The 18,063-nt window shown below is 43.6% G+C and overlaps 1 protein-coding gene across 1 annotated transcript in view; it reads right to left on the bottom strand.

The window, feature by feature from the left end:
• The window catches only part of PLEKHM3 (pleckstrin homology domain containing M3), a 73,514-nt gene that overhangs the window by 17,675 nt on the left and 37,776 nt on the right, over positions 1-18,063 (bottom strand). Inside the window, exon 5 of the mRNA XM_075153462.1 lies at positions 13,010-13,073. Coding sequence (XP_075009563.1) covers positions 13,010-13,073 — 64 coding nt within the window. The remainder of the gene's footprint in view (positions 1-13,009; positions 13,074-18,063) is intronic.

Genomic DNA, 18,063 nt, shown 5'->3' on the forward strand with positions numbered 1-18,063 from the left:
TTGGGCGGCGGGAAGACACGACACACGTGCACTGGGTTATGTTTCTCCTGATTCAGCAGAAGACAGAGAAGACTAAAGTCAGCAGGGGCTATGGTACAAGTTGAAATCCCTTTGGGTACATCACATTCATATGATCATGAGGGCAATGTGTGATCAGTCAAAGTTTAACTACTTGTCAGGAGGGCTGCTGGCCCTCAGAGGTTTCCTGATCCTTCTATCTAAAGACTGGAAGTTACTCATAGTTCCCTCGCTCTGTCAGGGTGACATTTCCAGAAACAAGCGGGCAGCCAGCTGTCTCCAGAGAACAAGAACTGGAAAGGCCATAGACCACAGCATCCTCCACAGGCAGAGAAATCCTCCTCAGGGGTCCGCTATGCACACAACAGGGCCGCTGCCCACAGACGACTTCCAGGAGCAGCACGTGTTGCCCAGGGGACTCTCCCTGGTGTCCCCGTGCCCTACCTTCCTGACACATCTCTGAGCCCACGACGCTGCCCCGCACCCGAGGAGAGGGAGTCCCCCCACCTCCGACACACAGCTGAGCTACAGCTCTGTCCTGACCCCATCCCTCATCCGAGCTCTCCGGACCGAGCACCATGCTGGTAGCAGTCCACCGCTGACGGCCCCTGCTCCCCAGCCCTAGCCTTGCCCCTAAACCTCCTCCTCCCAAACAGCACAGTACAGGGAGTCCAAAACTCCAGCCCGTTACACACAGCAGAGAGAAGTCAAGTCACTTTGTCTTCCCTTTTCGGTCAACAAAGGCTCCTTGTATGAGAACATACTACCAGCATGAAGGAGGGTTGCACAAACTAGTCCCACAGGAGAGCAATGTAGTGAGCACAGTGTTGCAATATATATGTTTTCGTATTAAAAAACAAACTAGAAAAGTGGCCAAGGTAACAGTGGCAGAACTTCTCGTCTCTGTTGAGAGTTCTAACCCAGAGAGATGGTAACCTAAACTCACGGCTTGTAATAACTTTCTGTTTGGAAAACAGAACAAGACAAAAAAAAAAGCACAAAAAACCTAATACAAAATTAGTTAGAGTTTGTTCCAGTTCCTGACAGTTGTTCAAATTAGAAAAAACATGATAGAAGCCTCTGACTGGCTGTCACTGAAAAGCAATCAAATATTGATTAGACAAGATAAGCATGGAAGTCCCCTCCAAACTCAGACTGTGTCATTCCCGAAGAGGTAATATTACAAGGGCTTTAGGGGGAACTAGAGGGAGGATGTGTGGAAACAGAAGGAAAAATGAGTCAGCTGTAATCCACTATTGCTTCAAGTAATGCCTCCATAGCCTTCCGCCCACCTATTAGACCAGGTCCACAGAAATGCCCAACCTTTGCATCATGGCCACATAAATCAACACCGAAATCTATCGGACGTGATGAAATTTCTGGACAGGAGAGAAAAAACAGTACAGTTTTCAGACATTTCTCTGGGCAGTGAGTGTTTGTTTTGAGGGCAGGGCTCCTGTCAGCAATGCTAGCTAAGAAGTAAAAGGTAAGGAGTAAGACCTCCATCCCTGCAGGAGTCTATGTTGTAAATTTGAGTGAGGGTCATCAAATCTCCTATCCTGTCTATGCATTTTCACCAACTTCTAAAAGTGCAGTAGATGTTTACATAGCATGGAGATCATAAATACCTTTGCTCACCTAGATGAGGACTGTCAAGACAGGCAGTAAAGGGGATATAGCTTGCCGAGCTTTCAGATACACTGCTCTGCTCGATGTGAGGAAGTGCCAATGTTAAGAAGTCCAAATTCTGAAAAGTGTTACATTACGTTAAACCACATCAAGGGTTTCTGGATTGAAATAATTGTTAGATTAAATTTGCTAGTCTGGGTAATTTCCAACATATGATAATGAAAGTAAAAGCAGAAGCGTTTAAAAAAAAAAAAAGGAAAAAAAAAGAAAAAAATTATTTTTCTTATATTAAGATCCAAGACAATGGAGAATCAACAGATGAAGGGTATTTTAACAGAAGCAATACAGAATCTAAGAGGAAGAAGAGAAATCTACCCACATCTCTATATCCTGCCAGTTCTGACACAAGGGACAGCCAACAACCACAGGCATCATGTAACAGCGTGTCTAGGAACACCGTCACTTCACTGTGGCTAAGTGATTACGGAATAAACACTGAGAAGGGAGCTAGAAATGTCCCCAACTCTCCTGAATCCTCACACCTGGACCTGTAATTTCCTCATGTACCAGAAGCACAGGAGGAAACCCTGGTTATTATCCTCCCAGACGAGTATCTGTTGCTACTGCTCTGCTTAAGAGCCTCGCCACCAGAGTTTAGTATTCCAGGTAAAGTGGTGAAAATACTGTAAAACTCAGGTTCTGTATCACTGCCACTGTGAGACAAGCTAAATTTGCCAAATGGCTTTGTAACCCCACCCTTGTTAATCAGCTTGTTAATCATTATCGTCATAGAGGTGATAAAGTTGTTTTATAAGCCAACACTGAAGCAGTAACATTAACTACTTATGTAGGGGCTGGTGTATTTCTCTGCAGATAACATTTATGAGAAGGCACTCTCTTTAAAGACACAGGCTTGCCTCGTAACCTCCTTCTGGAGCAGTGAGCAATCTGTTCCACTTATTCCTCCAGTCTGATTTACATGTCAGACACAAGTGACGCCTGGAGGGGATGGGTTAAGTGATACGAAATCCCTAAAACACCTTGAACTACAGGTTCAAATCTCAACTGGATTGTCCCAGCCTCTCCTCCTGACAGAACAAAATTTATGATTATTTCTCAAGGCCAGACGCATGCTTGGCTCTGAGAGACAGACACAGACAGAATTTGCCAGGAGGCACTGACGCAATGCAGAAGAGACATGAAAAGGCCAAGAGGCACTGAGAAAATAGAAGGGGTGGTAGACATGAAGCTCATTCACCATCCCCAATTACATACATTGAAGGGATAGAAAGTCCTTTAATTATTGGGATTAGTGTCACAAGCATGCCTGCCAGAAGGAAGCTATCTGAAGGAGCAGTCAACAATCGTGCACAGCTTTCCACCATCCTCTAGAGACAAAGTTTCTGCCTCTTCCTGGTTGTTTTCTTTCCACCTCCCCAGAAACAGCTAGTCTGAATCAAGCCTTTTGCTAACAAGCTCAGAGGTAAGCTCCAGCTTCGCCTAGACTTCAGAGTACCACAGAGAATGTGCTTCCTGCACTGAACGAAAGGGAAAATAAAATCTCCTGAACAGATCAGCTTGGATTCACCACTGTGCTCACTACCGTCCAAATTCCACGGGTAGAAGCTTTGTGGAGGAAGACTAAACACTCAGTAATCTTTCTTCACCTCCAGGACAGATGAGAAATATGCTTTTGAAAGAACTACCAATGATATAAGAAAATAGAGCTAGAAAACCACCTCTAGAAACTTCCAGTTTATTCCTCACCCTGCGGCACGACCAACTGACAGACGACTGTCTGACTTGCTTTAAAACTTCTCACCACAGAGATCCCACAACTCTCCAGCGCTCAGAACCGCTGGGAAGTTGTTCCTAATGCCTGCCTCAGATCTCTTTTGCTGCAGTCAGCTATCTCTGTTTCACACTCTACCTCCCATCCTTACACTGCGCAATCCATTTCAGAAACCATTTTCTGACGCCTTCTCTTCTCTGTCACAGGTGATCTCTGTCACAAGCCGGGAAGAGCAGGAGCAGATTGGGGTGCAGGAAAGCTCAATGGTTGCCTTTACCTCTTTGCTAACTGGAGAACAAGCAGGTATTTTCCACATTCGTTAAGTGTGGAGATTGGGCATTAAAGCGCAAAGGGTCAATGGAATCTCTGCCCGGCGACAGATTTCAGCAGGGTCGGGATTTCTGCGATGAAAACATGGACTTGGAGACAAGCATGCTACAATATGCTGAGCTAAGAATAATGCCAGCTGCAGAGAAAAGAAAGGGAAAACACATTCCCTGGCTGGGAAGTTCCTAGTCATTTATATCTAGGGAACAGACAATGCTCGTGGACTGCTAATTTCCTTGAGGATTTTTTCCCTTCCGTTCGCCAGATTCCTAACACCGCGAATTCTTGTTACAATTTCAATGCACAATTAATCTTTACTTCAGAGGAAAGGGAAATGGAAGGAGGAAGGATGATCATGAGGTAAAAGCCCCAGGCAGGCAGATATCAGATCTCAGCTCTGCCCCATCTTTTGTGCAATATACTGGTCTGGTCAGCTTTCCTTGCTCCATTTTGACTCCCAGTCATCTCTTTCAGATTGCCTGCCTCGTTTATTTAAATTGCAAGTGACTTAAGGGAAGAATGATTTCTTAATATTTGTGTGCACGCACACTAGAATCAGTCACTATGCATTGCTGTAGAACAAATTAAAAAAGAACACAGCAGTAACTTCAGGAGAGCCCCATCTTCTGTTGCTACAGCCATGCTGTGGGCCACAATCCCAGCTCCCGACAGTAAGGGTGGTACCACCCCATCCTCTCTCTCTCCTCTTCCCTTTACAGCCTTTGCAGGTCCCTGGCTGTCCCAAAGGCCTGTTCAGCCTGTGGTACGGGTGAACAGGGGCGGGTGAGGCCAGGGACTCCGCTCACCCACTGCTGACACCAGCGCAAGGTGTTGGCTCTGACACACGTGACGCCATTTTGCCATCGCTGGCCTTGACACAGACGAAGCAACATCGCGCAGCCACACGTTGTGCCGTGCTAACTCATCACCCACGCAGGGCAGAGAACATCCCGGAAGGAAACCTGGCGATAAACACGGCGAAGAACAAAAAAACCCACAAAACCAACCACCAAATAAATCAAACTAAAGCAGAAATGAGTGAGAATTTGAATAAACAGAAACCACAAGCTCCCTTTGACTTCTTTGCACCAGGCAGTCCGCACTGACGGCAGAGCCATTTGCTGTTTGTGGTCCTTCCAAACCAGACCACTCAACGTGTTGCACTTTAATTTGGTATTAAAGTGATATTCCACAAATTAGCCGCTAACTGTAATAAGCACTGGGAAGAGGAGGAAAAACAAAACAAGGTCAAGAGCAAAAGCTGCTAATCTGCGACAAGCACATATAGGCAGGGGGCAAGGTGAAGACGGAGTTTTACGTTGGTTGGGGGAGAGGAACAAACTGGTGACGGTCCAAGTGAATTTATAGCAGGAGGCAGAGAGGATGACAAGGTCCCTCCAAACCCTCCCCCTCTCCCCTGATGGAAAGGAAGAAAAGCCTGAAATTTCAGCAGGTCTCTGGGTGCAAGCTGACACAAGTGAGGAGGAGATGGAATTGTCTCAGTGTGAACAACAGGCCTGGAAAGCACTGGTGCCAGCTCCCCCGCCAGCCCTGCAACACGACTCCAGCCCCACAACTTCTGCCTTCACACTCGCTGCGTTTCAGTCGTCTCTCCTCCGTTCTCCTTCCCCCAAGGTTTCCAGGCAGCTACATGTCAATTTTGTCACACCCCAAGTTCTCCTAATCTTGTTGCAGGGATGAATTATAGGTTGTTTTAAGAAACAGGTATTCAAGCAAAGGTTAAAGGCTGTTTTAATCAAACAAGGTTGAAAGAGTACCAGGAATTTGGCTGGTAGAGAACAGAAAGCACTTTCCTTAGCTTAAAAACATACACGACTCTAAATACACACACAAGCAAATATGCATTCAGGCAGAGAGTATATATCTGCACTTTTTTTTGCCTTTTTCTTTTTTTTTTTTTTTTTTTTTTTTTTTAAGATTAAGCAGGCAATTGCATGCAGAGATATTAACTGACTCTACATGCCCACTGAGTAAGACGTTATTTCATGAGTGATATCACAAAATTAGAAACTTTCCTGCCTTGCGCAGGACTGGATCAGGGCATTTTAAGGAGGAGTCCTCTGAAGGATTTTAGAACAAGAAAGCAACATACCAAGAAAATGGCTAGGGTTACTCTGAAAAAAAAAAACTCTGCGAGTACAAAGTATATTTAAAAAAAAATTTATAAAAAAATTTTTCTTCTCTCATCCAAGCAGGAAGCCCTGAGACAGTATTTTGTTTCCTCAGCAAATTTGGTTTCTTGGGATGTCATTCCTTGAGGTATGTCCAGCTGCCTCTTCTGAATAGACATTTTATGTGGAGTACAGCAATGAGGTTAGAGCCCAATCTTTCACACTGCTAACCCTGATCTCCAGCACTGGGCCATTCATTCTGCACAGCAAAAAAAAGAACAGAAGAAACCCGGTCAGCACAAAGCACTAGAAAAGGGGTAGCTTATATTGCTACTGCCTCTTCTAGGGCTGAAAAAAATTAAAATATCTCTGGAGATCTCAACTCAGAAGCTCCTGCGAGCCACTGGCACCGCTGCTGGGTTGTTTTTAAACAGAGTTTCATTCTAAAAAGCCACACTTACCCCAAGCGGCCTAGATTACATATTCACATGGAAAAGCACCACATGTATTTAATAAGCCCTGTTGAAAACTCTGGTTTCAAGCAGCGCAAAAACCAGTTCTGCTATTAAAAATATCTATTAACAATCTTGCCGTATCTCCACACTTTGCCTCCAAGTCTCTAACACACCTAACTCAGATGAACTTGTCTTCCTGGCTGCCACCTGCCAAAACGCGCCTGGCCAGCTCTTCACCCACGAGCCCAGCCGGCTCTGCCATGCTCTCCGCCTGACCACGCGCCATTCTGAATGACAGCAACCCTCTTCCCCGGCAGAGCTGAGGTAAAAAGGAAACGCCAGTAAGATCATTGCCATTACCACTGATTGTAAGCAGAGCTGTCAGCACTTTGGGGAATTATACACACACCTGGAATATCGGCTAACCTGAAGTTTCCTGTTCTGCTGAAAGGCAGCTCAGTGCTAGCAAACTCCAGGGAGTGACAAAAATGAGTGATAAAGGAGCCATAGCCACAGGAAAGTATACAAGCTGTTTGCTATCAGACCTTTTAATATTTATGGAAATGGGTATTGTGTGTTTTTCCCATCCTAGGACTATTTTTATATTCTTCTGCTAATACAGTTACCACAGTCATACAGACACAGGTCGCAAAGGAAGGACAAAAGATGGCTATCAGCATTATGTCGTTATGGTCCAAGATGCATGTTTACATAGTTCAAGTACAGAATTATCTAAGTGCCTCAGAATCTTAATGTATTTAAATTGCACAACATATTTAAAATAGGTCAGACGGACTACCCCCCCAAAGTGCTGGTTTCCCTCTTTTGAACTTAATTGTGCTTAGGATGTCTATTTTAAACATGCACATAGTAAAGTGGGACCCATTTTACCTTAATCCCATTAAAGATGACTTGTCCTATGTGTCAGAGAAAGCCTGCAGCAGAGCTGGGAAGAGTCCAGGTCTCATGTGCCTTAGGATAAGAACTGGACCACAAATTAACAATGTGTACGCCTCCCACCTCCCCACACAACCACCTGTTTCTGTTTACCTCCTACCAAATATTTAAGAGCAGGGGCTGTACCTGACACATCAGTTAAAATCCACCACTGTTTTAAACCAGCTCTACTCTGAGCAACGTCTTCCAACCTGTGGTCAGCTGAATACTGGCAGTAACGCACCGCAGGACCCGCACCTCTGTCACACGTGCTGTGTCAACCCTTGCTTGGGAGGCTGGGGACGTACATCAACGTTTTCATGATGGTGCTGAGCTCTGAACTGTGGCACAGCTATGGCACAGAGGTGCCTGGCACTTTGCTGCCCTTGTTGAGCACAGTGAACCCCCACAGAGAACGGCGACAGACAAATCTTCAGCCATCTCACCATAGCCAGGCCTGCCAAAAACCTAATTCTCCTTCTCATTTGCCATCTCCTGCCCCTTAAGCAAAAAAAGGGCTTGCCTAACCTTGAAAGGATCTGCTGGTACAGCTACACGGGTAAACCTCTTTGGTAAATAAGAATCACTGAATGAAACAAATGACAGCAAAAGACCTTCTCATTGATATAACGGAGTTTGCGCTAATGCTTTTACAGGTACGGCTATATCCGTTAAGAGTGGGGGGGGGGGGGTGTGTGTGTGTGTCATGCACCTCTCCCAGTAACACTTCTAAAACTAGTGCAAGCCCAACGTATGTTTAGCCAAAACCCAGTTTGATCAATCAATGTAGCCACACGCACACTACTGGCTTTCACCAGCACAGGCATGTGGGTTAGGTGCCACATCCCATCCTTTTTTGCGTGAATAAAAAGGAACCGCTGGGCAAGGACACCACCACTGACGGGCTTGGAAGTCATCAGGCTGTATGTTATAAATCTAAGCTGAGTATTTCTCAGTAATTGTATGAGGACTGAGTGATCAGAAAAGTTTTACTTCTGAAAAAAACAGCAAGTCAAGAGCAAAAAAAAGTCCACATCTCCTTGCAGTCTTTGCTATGTTGGGACTCATGAAACAACTTGTCTAAATCAACCTAAAGTTTTGCACATGCAAAAATGCTAAAAAGAGCATCTCCAATCTACTCCTCCATCTCAGTCTAGGAAAATATAGGGAGGATCCAAATTTGCCATTGGAAAAGGAGGTGTGATGAAAGTACAGCATGGGTTGAAAGCCTGGAAAAGTGAACGAGACCTAACAATTTCTTTGCTCTTCTAAGGCTTCCTAATCCTGATCTAACAATATACTAGGCTCAAATTAGGTGGAACTTATGTTTCACTGAAGTTCGTTTTTATTCCCCACATTTTTGTTAGGGAACCTTACATGCGCAAAATCTTGAACAGAAACATTACGATTTTCATATTGGGAATGCTTCTGTTAGACCAACTGTTCACCTAGTCCAAAATCCTATCAGACGCTGTAATCAATACTGTGTACGTCAGAGGAAGATGAAATCATTGATCCGTCTGTCAATAGGGAAGACATCTTCCTAATCCCCTCAGTAAATAATATGTCTATTCTGAAACCTTATAATCTCTTTATCTTACGTAGTGTAACTGTGGACATTCTCATTATGGATACTTAATCCTCTCAAAGATGATAAACTTCTGGCCTCAGTAATATTACTGTAGCATTAAGTTCCTCATGCTTGCTGTGTGTTCTGCAAAGAAGCATTTCCATTAAGGGATTTTTATGCGTATCTCATATTCACTGTATGACCTGTGCTATGTTATTGTGAGAAGAGGGCTCTCCTATCCTTTCTCTCCACTATTCTTCACATTGTTTGCAGGTTCATCTACAGGTAGATAGTCCGGAAAGTTGATCTGAAGTAAATGGATGTTTTAATTAAATTTTAACGGATTAGTTTATCTACAATGTTAAAATGGATAAATTATACTACATTAAATCCCTGTATGGGCATACACATTCAGGATGAAAATGGCCTTAATACAATTTAGCTCACTTTGCTTCCAAAGTAAATGGAGATAAACCAAATGAAAGCCACTTATATTTTGAATAACAATATTTACACAGTGATTCAATGTAATTCAACTCATCATTTTAAATTCCTGTATTTTGTCACTTCAATTTTTTTTTCCTGAGTGTTCCTGTGTAAACAAGTCTTCAAATCATCATCTTTTTAAATCTCCTGTCTCGCTCACAATTTCCACCCTTGACATCCAGTCATTTTTGCCGTTACGTGGATGCTTTTTATTTTACCCTATCTTTTGGGGGTAGTATAACCAGGATGAAATAATTGCCATGATTAAGAGTGTTTCTACAGTAAAGACCATCACTGCAATAATCTTTGTACACTTGTATATCTTGCTATTTAACATAAAAAACAGGCAAGACATCAGTTAACTCTCTGTGTGGATTAAGCACCTGAATTTTGAACTCATCACAATAGCCACTTCAAGCCTTTTACTTTAAAAGCTCCCGTTAATATGGAATCTAGTGTAAGTAGCAAGAATTACTTTTCTAAGAAATGCAAGAGTCTTGTCTGAGTCAGCTTCTGTCCAAATCAATATTTAACAGTGTAAAAACCGTCAGTCTCACAAAAACCAGCCCCATCGTCACACAAAATGAATGGATAGTTTTTAACTCCAGCTTGCACGAACTGTGTCCACATGTCCACAAAACCAGCGATACGTCCATTATTAATGTCAGCAGAGAACAGAGTTCACACCTCCAGCATGTTTAGGGTGAGGCTACCCTGGACTGTGACTGCACCATCAGGGACTACACTGCACATAAATAAGAGTAATCTGTTTTTCCAGTGTACTATGTCTGCTAAAACCAGCAATTTCAGGAGTGAATACTCGCTTCCTACCAACTGGAGGTCTCCCCCTTTAAAGCTTTAATTGGTTGGAACAGCCCTGGATAAACCGGCTAAGAGAGAGGCAGCGGTGTTGTGGGTGACGCAGGGCAGATCACTCCTGGGCCGATGACGCCAGGGAGGGTTGGAGGGGAAAGCAAGCGTGGCCAATGGGGCAGAACAGGCAAGCTGTCACACTTCGTGTTTCTGCTTGTTAAGTCTGAATGCACCTAATTAGTTATCTCGTCTGCTAACACCTCCAACGACAACAATGACAAGAGGATTCTAAGAATATGTATCCCATGGGAATGCCCATAGATAGACTTGCTGTAAACTTTAACGTAGTCCCTGGGGCCCTGGTCTGCAGTGAATCCTTGCTGGGGTACATGTGTGCATTTGTGTTTATTTTACATAAACATGCATATACAAATAAAGACCATCACTTGCTGCCTCTTTGGTTAAAGGTCAGGCCTACTCATATCTGCACTACGAGCATTTGTTAATGAGTAAAGTACTAGCAAAACCACTACCTCACCAGGATTTGATGAGTTTCCAAAATTAAGGACATTTTGTTTCCATTTTTTCCACTCTGCTTTTAACCTCACAGTTAAGGTCTTCCCCAGTAGAGCCCTGTCCAAATGGACCCAAGTGACAACCATCCCCAGACCATCAGACAGCTCACGTATGTATTCTGCCACATCCATAAGGCCTAGGCACGGAGCTCTGTTAAGCTTGGAAAGAGATTTAAATTGGATTTCATTTTAGAATAGTATTACATGCTGCTTCATCTACTGGCAAATAGGCATTTCAACTTTTTTGCACCTAAAACCAGACCCTCATACCACATTTTTGAAACTCAGCTGCTTGGCAGGAAACGACCCATGTTTTCTAGGATCTTTAAAGAGAACTTGGCTAGGAAACAAATCAGAATTGAGCTGGGACTAACCAGGGTAAAGGTTGCTTATATCTGCAGATTACCCCTCTCTGCTTTTCTAATTCACTCACCATGCCTTATCTTTCCATTAATCTTTAATAAACCTTTTAGTTAATTCCCCAAACACACACAATCTACATGACAGCAGGATACAGTGCAAAAGCAGCCAATGGATATGAGGAAATAGGCAGCAGAGGAATCAAAAGGAGGGGAAACTTTTAGGATTAAAAAACACCCAAACTGCAGGTCAGTAGAAAATGATGAGCAATCGGGAGAAAGCAGTGGTAAGGGACAAACCAGGGAGGCAGCAGGGCTGTAAGGGTACTAGTGTTTCTCTGGCTGTTGGATTCATTTTCTCAATGGGACCCCGCTCCCCTTTCCACTCTGGGTCCACTTTGACAAAAACAGGCAATCCAGTTTCAAACTTGGAGCCTCCGGGAAGTGGAAAACCCTCTCCAGGCTGACAACAAGGATATAGCTAGATTAAAAGGTAAATGCAATTTAACCCACCCCAGCAGAAATGGTAATCAAATTATATTGCCTCTAAATACCGTAAATTTGGGGCTGGGGCCCTCAGGGGAAGAGAAGGTGTCTTGCAAACACAAAGAAACATGCTAAAAGGAACTGCTAAATCAATGGATGAATTGTGACTTCTACGCTCCCTCCCTCCCACAGGGTGCTTGATAAGCTGCTGATTGCTTCTAAAACATCTACTACCAATGTTAGGAACTGATTAAGCAGCTTACAAAGCACTGGGGGCTAACAGACAGGCCCACCAGGGAGACTGCAGCTCCGGAGTTAAGTAGCTTGCTTTTTCATGGCTCGATTATTAAAGATGAGATAGCAGAACATGCCGAAAAGATGCGGAAACAGTTTTAGACCTCAGATGACTGGCCTTTTTATTATATATATGGAATCATTTCTACCCTGTGACTTCACCAGCCAACAAAAGCCATGTTTCCTGCAGTTCTGTGGTCTCCAGCTCTGAGGGGCATCTGAACTACCTCAACGTAAATGTGTCAACTGAACATCCAGAACTGACTATGCTACCTGTTATCCTGCAGGGAAGGCACCACTAGACAAGGGAAACATCAACAGAAGCAGCTTAAAATAATGTGTTTTACATATCACTGGCAATGACATCAGAGTGCCCAGGTCAGCTAGTGCATCTTACCTCATTGCCTCCTCCATTGTGCATCTGAGCACTGCAGCGCATTCACCTTAGATCCCCCAGCCTCTCTTTTCAGCTCTTTTTGCCAAATTCTTCTTGTTTAATCTGGTACGTAATAAAATTCTGCTGTTGAGGCAGATGTACTGCAAGGTGCTTGCTTAGTTCAATCAGTATCAATGCAAAGACACGTTTTGCTGGCACATTACCTCTTCTGTGGTCGCGTCTGTCATAGTAACGCTGCATGGTTTGACTTTGTGTAGCAGGCTTGCTGAGGTTTTTGTGTTTGTGGTTTTTTTTTTTTAATTTTTTGCCCTCTTGTGGTAATGCCTAGTAGACTTTGTAAAAAAGCATGTTGCAGAAGGGACTGTACAAATTCATAAATTCCTGAATAACTGTTCTTTCAGCAAAGAAATAAATACTACTTGTCAGCTGTAGGCTGAGCCTTACATGAGCCTTCATCAATCACATGAACAATTTCTCACACCAAAGTTCTCTTTGCAGACTACAGTTTTCTTTCACAGCCTCTTTCCAGCCCCATTTCAACAGTGATGCTCTAGGCTTTCTCTCTCATCCCTAACCAATGCTCCTGTTAACCCATTTTTATATTAAACTATAAACCACAGAGATGGCTTGGAAGTAAAGCTATTTATGCTACGATTAGCTAGAAGGGGGAATCTATAATTAGCATTGAAGATGAGAACAGACTTGATGTGTAACAGGTAGAATTAGTTGAAGAAACTTACCTGCTGAAGGTCTGCGAGAGAATAAAGATGGATTTGCTGGAGAAGATACTCCCTGGGAAAGATCCTGGAAAAAAGAAAAATGGATGTGTGTCACGCCTTTTTGACTCAGAAACTCAAAGATCTCCTCTCCCCACCAAAAGACTGCAGAACAATGGTGCTAGAGAGAGAGCTTGTCAGAAACTGGAATTATGCCACCCTGTAAGCACCAGCTTCTTTTACAGCATTCCTCATGGGCACAACAATTTCACAATAAGGATGAATGCTGCGCCAGTGTCATTCTCCAAATGTCAGGTAAGCATGTGCCGCGGCATTTACAGCCATTGAAAGCTCATCTTGAGCACAGAAGGTGTTTCTTTAAACAATTAACCCAGTAATAAAAACAAATAACTCAAACTACACATTAGAAGTATTTCTTATGGTTTTTAGTACAAGATTCCTGGACTGCTAGAAAGCTGTAACAGTTAATTTCAGATGTGATTTATGGTTTTGTAACTGAAATAACCATATGGGGAAAATGTCATGCAGATACTGTTCTTCCAACATAAAGTTGATTGATATCAATTCCCTTTTGCATACACATTATAATGACTTATCTGAGAAAGCCATATCTTTCTTACATAAACCAAGGTTTCAGGCAAGACCATTGATTATCCACTGACAGACCTGTTCAGTAAAGCTAAATTACAGAAACCTGAACAGAGAAGAGATGTCCTAATTAGAGTGACTTGCAGTAAAATGAAAAACTGGGTTAAAGTAACATTACAGAGAAAAATAGACCTTGTAAAGGTAAGTGGATATTAGCAAGAAAAGTTTATGAAAACCTATATATCTGCCATAAAGATGTCAGGAAGAGAAAAAGTGCATCTAATTAAAATGTCTATCTGTGTGTGAACATCACTTGCAAAAAGAGCAACCACATAACCTCAGGAGGTGCAACTATTTTACACTACATGTTGCTTAGAGGCGAAATTGTGAACTCAGTTCCTACATTACGATCATGTAGTTTTAAGGCAATACAGAAACGAAATTCTTGATATTATTAAACGTGTGAACAAAGCTCTAGCAAAGACTGGTTTGTAATGGTAGAACTGAATGGCAAGTGAACAGAAAGACCACTGGACATGTTCAAAAAACCAAAGATACCGAAAGGCCGATATGAACTTACATGATCATGATATGAGACTAATGAGAAAGTACATAGGAACTCAAAGAAGAGATTTTAGAAGCTGCGACAACATAATTAGCTAAAACACAGATCAGCAGGGATAACAGTACCAGCTACAATCTTTGACAGAACACCGAATCTAAGAAATAATGGGAACACCTCGGTTCATTCTACTCCATTAGTTGTCTTAAACAACTATCTTAAACCCATGCTTTCAAAGCTGTCTTGGAGGGACCAGGACTTTCACTGCTGTTAAGGTGAGTGGTACAAAGTCTCACAGTCCTTTTGTACTTTTGAAAAAAATCTAAGCTTTATTGGGGTGGGAGGGGACGAGTCCTGCAAACAAGGCACTGAGACCAGGGCACTGCTGATCTTGCAGCACTCTCCTGGAGCAGCACTGTGCCTTTGCTCCTTCTGACTCCCCAAGCATGTCCGCTCTACCCACCTAATTCTCAGCTGCAGTCTCACTGGGATACTGCATTTTTCCCTGTAGTTCTGTAGGCTATACTGTTGCTCCTATTAGAGGTGAACGTGTTTCAGTGGCTCTGCTGCATCACACCTTCCCAATACATTTGACACAATGTCAAAGACCACCAGAAAACCGTCAAAATCCAGATATCAGACAACATGACATTGGGATTCCTCATTTGCACATAGAAGATTTATTAAAATTGATTGCTAAGGAGTCAACTCTGAACAGCATTTTGAAGCCATTCGTATTTTTCAGCTCTGATAGAATTTCTGTCATTAAAATTTCCCCATCATTCTCCCCTGATCACACCGGCAGGCACTAAACAGTCCAACAGCTTTCCCAGGAACTGTATTATTTGCTGATGCCCTTACAGCACTGCTAAGGAAAATAACTAGCTAATGAAAGATTTGCTTTTTCAGGAAACAGCCTGAATAGCCCATAAGGCAGAAACTGTCAACGACTAATATCGATGACTAACATCACGTTCCCCTGCCTTCAAGGACTGCATTTTATTTCCTGCAAGTTCTAACTCCTAATAAAAAGTGTGCAGATGAAAAGCAAACTCATGATCGAGGGACTTCCTTTGTCGGGGGGTCTCAGCCAGCACAGGCTCCGGTGACAGTCATCCTCTCCCTGTACCTGTCCCCCTCCCTGAGATATGTTAGTTTGCAGCAGCAGCTCTGCAGAGCCATTATCCAACACTCCTCCTCCCTTCCAAACCTATTTCCAGGAAAAGAAGTAGGCACTGTCCTCCCAGTCTTATGCAAGACACATATACGCACGCACATACCCGGCACTCAAACGAGAGGAGTGCTTATTTCCATTGCTATGGAAACTGAGGCATTAAAAAACCCTCAGTAAGGAAGGCTGGTCCAGCTTCAGATTTGCAGTCCTTCTACTGACTCGAAAAATCACAATTTGATTGTGGTGGACCACAGAAAAACAGCTGAGCCGGCAGAGCTCACATGCACAACAGCATTTACAGAATTTCTTACGAAGCAACCAGACCAGTTCCTGTATGGTTCCCAACACGTGCGGAGGTGCAACACCTGCCCACATCACCAAAGGCGGAGAGCACACAGCTCCATGAGTGTGAAACCACCAAAATCGCCTAAAAGTAAGCAGCTCAGTCCCTGATCATTTAAAGTAAAAAAGATGTGCCCTCACCACACCTGTGGTGAGCTGAGCGGCTGTTTCAGAAACACATCTTGCTGTGCTGCACGTCTGCAATTAAGATCTCCTCCAGAAAACTTCTACCAGTCCCACTCGGAAAGAAAAAGCGAAACTCAACAGCTTCCTGAACATAACTTGTCAAGCCGCCTCCCAAAAATGCGTCTGCTTATTGCCAGTTTTGTCAGCCTCCAGTGGGCGGGGAGCAAGAGCGCAAGAGGCACCAGAATATCAAACTCAAACACGTTTTCAAAAAACCTCGTCATAAGATGCAAGCAGATCAGTTGGGGCAGGAAATCCACACAGGCCAGGTAGTCCGGTGAGCAAGAAAACGAACGACGGCCGGTTTCCACCAGCTTGCTTGTCTGCACAGGTTCTCTGAGCCTAACGAGGTGATGGCTTATATAAAGTCTTTTTCAGCTGGGGGCACGCAGGACTAATTCAGAGCCTCTTGCTTCTCGACCCAGACGCTTCCTCTCCTGTAACTGGTAGGAACGCAATGTCTTTGCCACCTCCATCCCTCTGTCAACTGCAACTGAAATTGGCCAAAGGAAGCCAAAGTCAGTGGAGTACAGCAGGCGAGATGGGGCTCACACAAACAGCATGCCATCGCATTAGCGTCCAGACAAAGTACTACATGGCATCCAAATCAACCTAAAATCACACTCATGTCTAAAAATCTGACACAGACCACAAAGCAGGCTAAGATAACTACCCTTAGAAACATTTCACTAGAAAATACGTATTTACTTTCTGCATGAGATGGAGCTTTGAGCATGCTTGGGTTAATACAAGGCCTTGATCCAAAAAGACCAAAACATGTGCTTGCATTTTATTTTTCCCTTGATATAAAGGTCCTTTACAAACACCAAATGGGAAACCTCTGATAAGTTATCTGAAAGCAAAATAAAAGATGTCACTTTTGTAAATCTTTTGATCGATGCGCTATAACGAACTGGATTTTTTTTTGAAGTTGGTCAATTAAAAGCATTCAATAAACAGTGTCCTTTCAGTCAAATCTTAACACAGAAAAAAACCGGCGTGAACTAGACAGAGGTCAAACGCAAGATGTTAAGACTCATCACAATAAAAACTCAAACCTCTGCTGCTTCAGAATGTGACCTGTGACCCTTGAGAGGCAAATGGTATTGAGTGCACGTCCCACTAAAAGCACCTCCTAAGCTTGCACAGTTTGGAAACTCCCGGACCAGTTTCACCACGGATGCAAAACAGAACAGTTGTGAGTCACAGGACTGCTGTGCTGTAAACCCTGGCTACCAGTCAGGGTTAAGCCTGCAACGACCAAACCAAGTTCAATGCTAACCAGCCCTCCAGCTTTGCCAGTTGCTGCGAACAATGAAATCCAAAGTCCTGTTGGTTAAAGGTCTCTCAATGGCTTTATTGTTATGTGCTAGAAATAAAAGCAATCAATGCAAGCGGGAAAGAAACCCACCATCAGAGACTTTCGGTCCAACTAGAAGAGATTCACAGTTTGTGATCATTATTCTTTTTTGTCTGATACTTTGTAATCTGAAGCATAACCTTCAGGCAAGATAGAACCAGAAATTTCATCTGTTCCCTTTCCGGATGATCTTATCAGGTAAGTATTTGCACAAACAAAGGTTATCTTTTAGTGTCCTCCTGCAAACAGAACCACTGATAAGACTTTGCTTTTTGCATTTGGACAAAGTGTGTAGTCATGGTGCTTTGTTAGCACTAAGTAATTGCTCTGCATTTAAAGCCTGTTTATCATCAGCTTAGGTAATTTTTCTCCAATGGGTTAAATACCCTGACAGCTCTGCTAAAGCTACAACCAATTAATCTGCCCAAGCCTGACACTATAACCAAAGTACAAACGTGATAAGCAGAGCGAACTCTTCTTTTTACAGCGCAATCAAAAGGAATCAAGTTAGCTGGCAGGTGGACACAACTACGCCTCTTTTGTACCAAAAAGCCTGCTGAAATCTCGGATGGGAGGGGGGAGGGAAGGGGAAGCTGGCACCGCGATTTCATGTGCCAGCCAGGAGTGTCTTGTTTGACCAGGTTGAGAACCGTATGACTGAGCTCTGACTCACGGGAGACGCAGATGCACCAGCCTAGTACGCGGCCGCATTCAGCCGTCCTCTCCACCCCTCTGCAGGAAGCTGCTGCACCCACAGCGGGCACAGCGCCCCAGCCACCAGCTCCGTTTCCTCAGCCCGCACCGTTCATACTGGCACTCCAGCTCACACCACCACCAATTTACTT

The sequence above is a fragment of the Calonectris borealis genome, chromosome 6, assembly GCF_964195595.1.
Source record: "Calonectris borealis chromosome 6, bCalBor7.hap1.2, whole genome shotgun sequence".
NCBI lineage: Eukaryota > Metazoa > Chordata > Aves > Procellariiformes > Procellariidae > Calonectris > Calonectris borealis.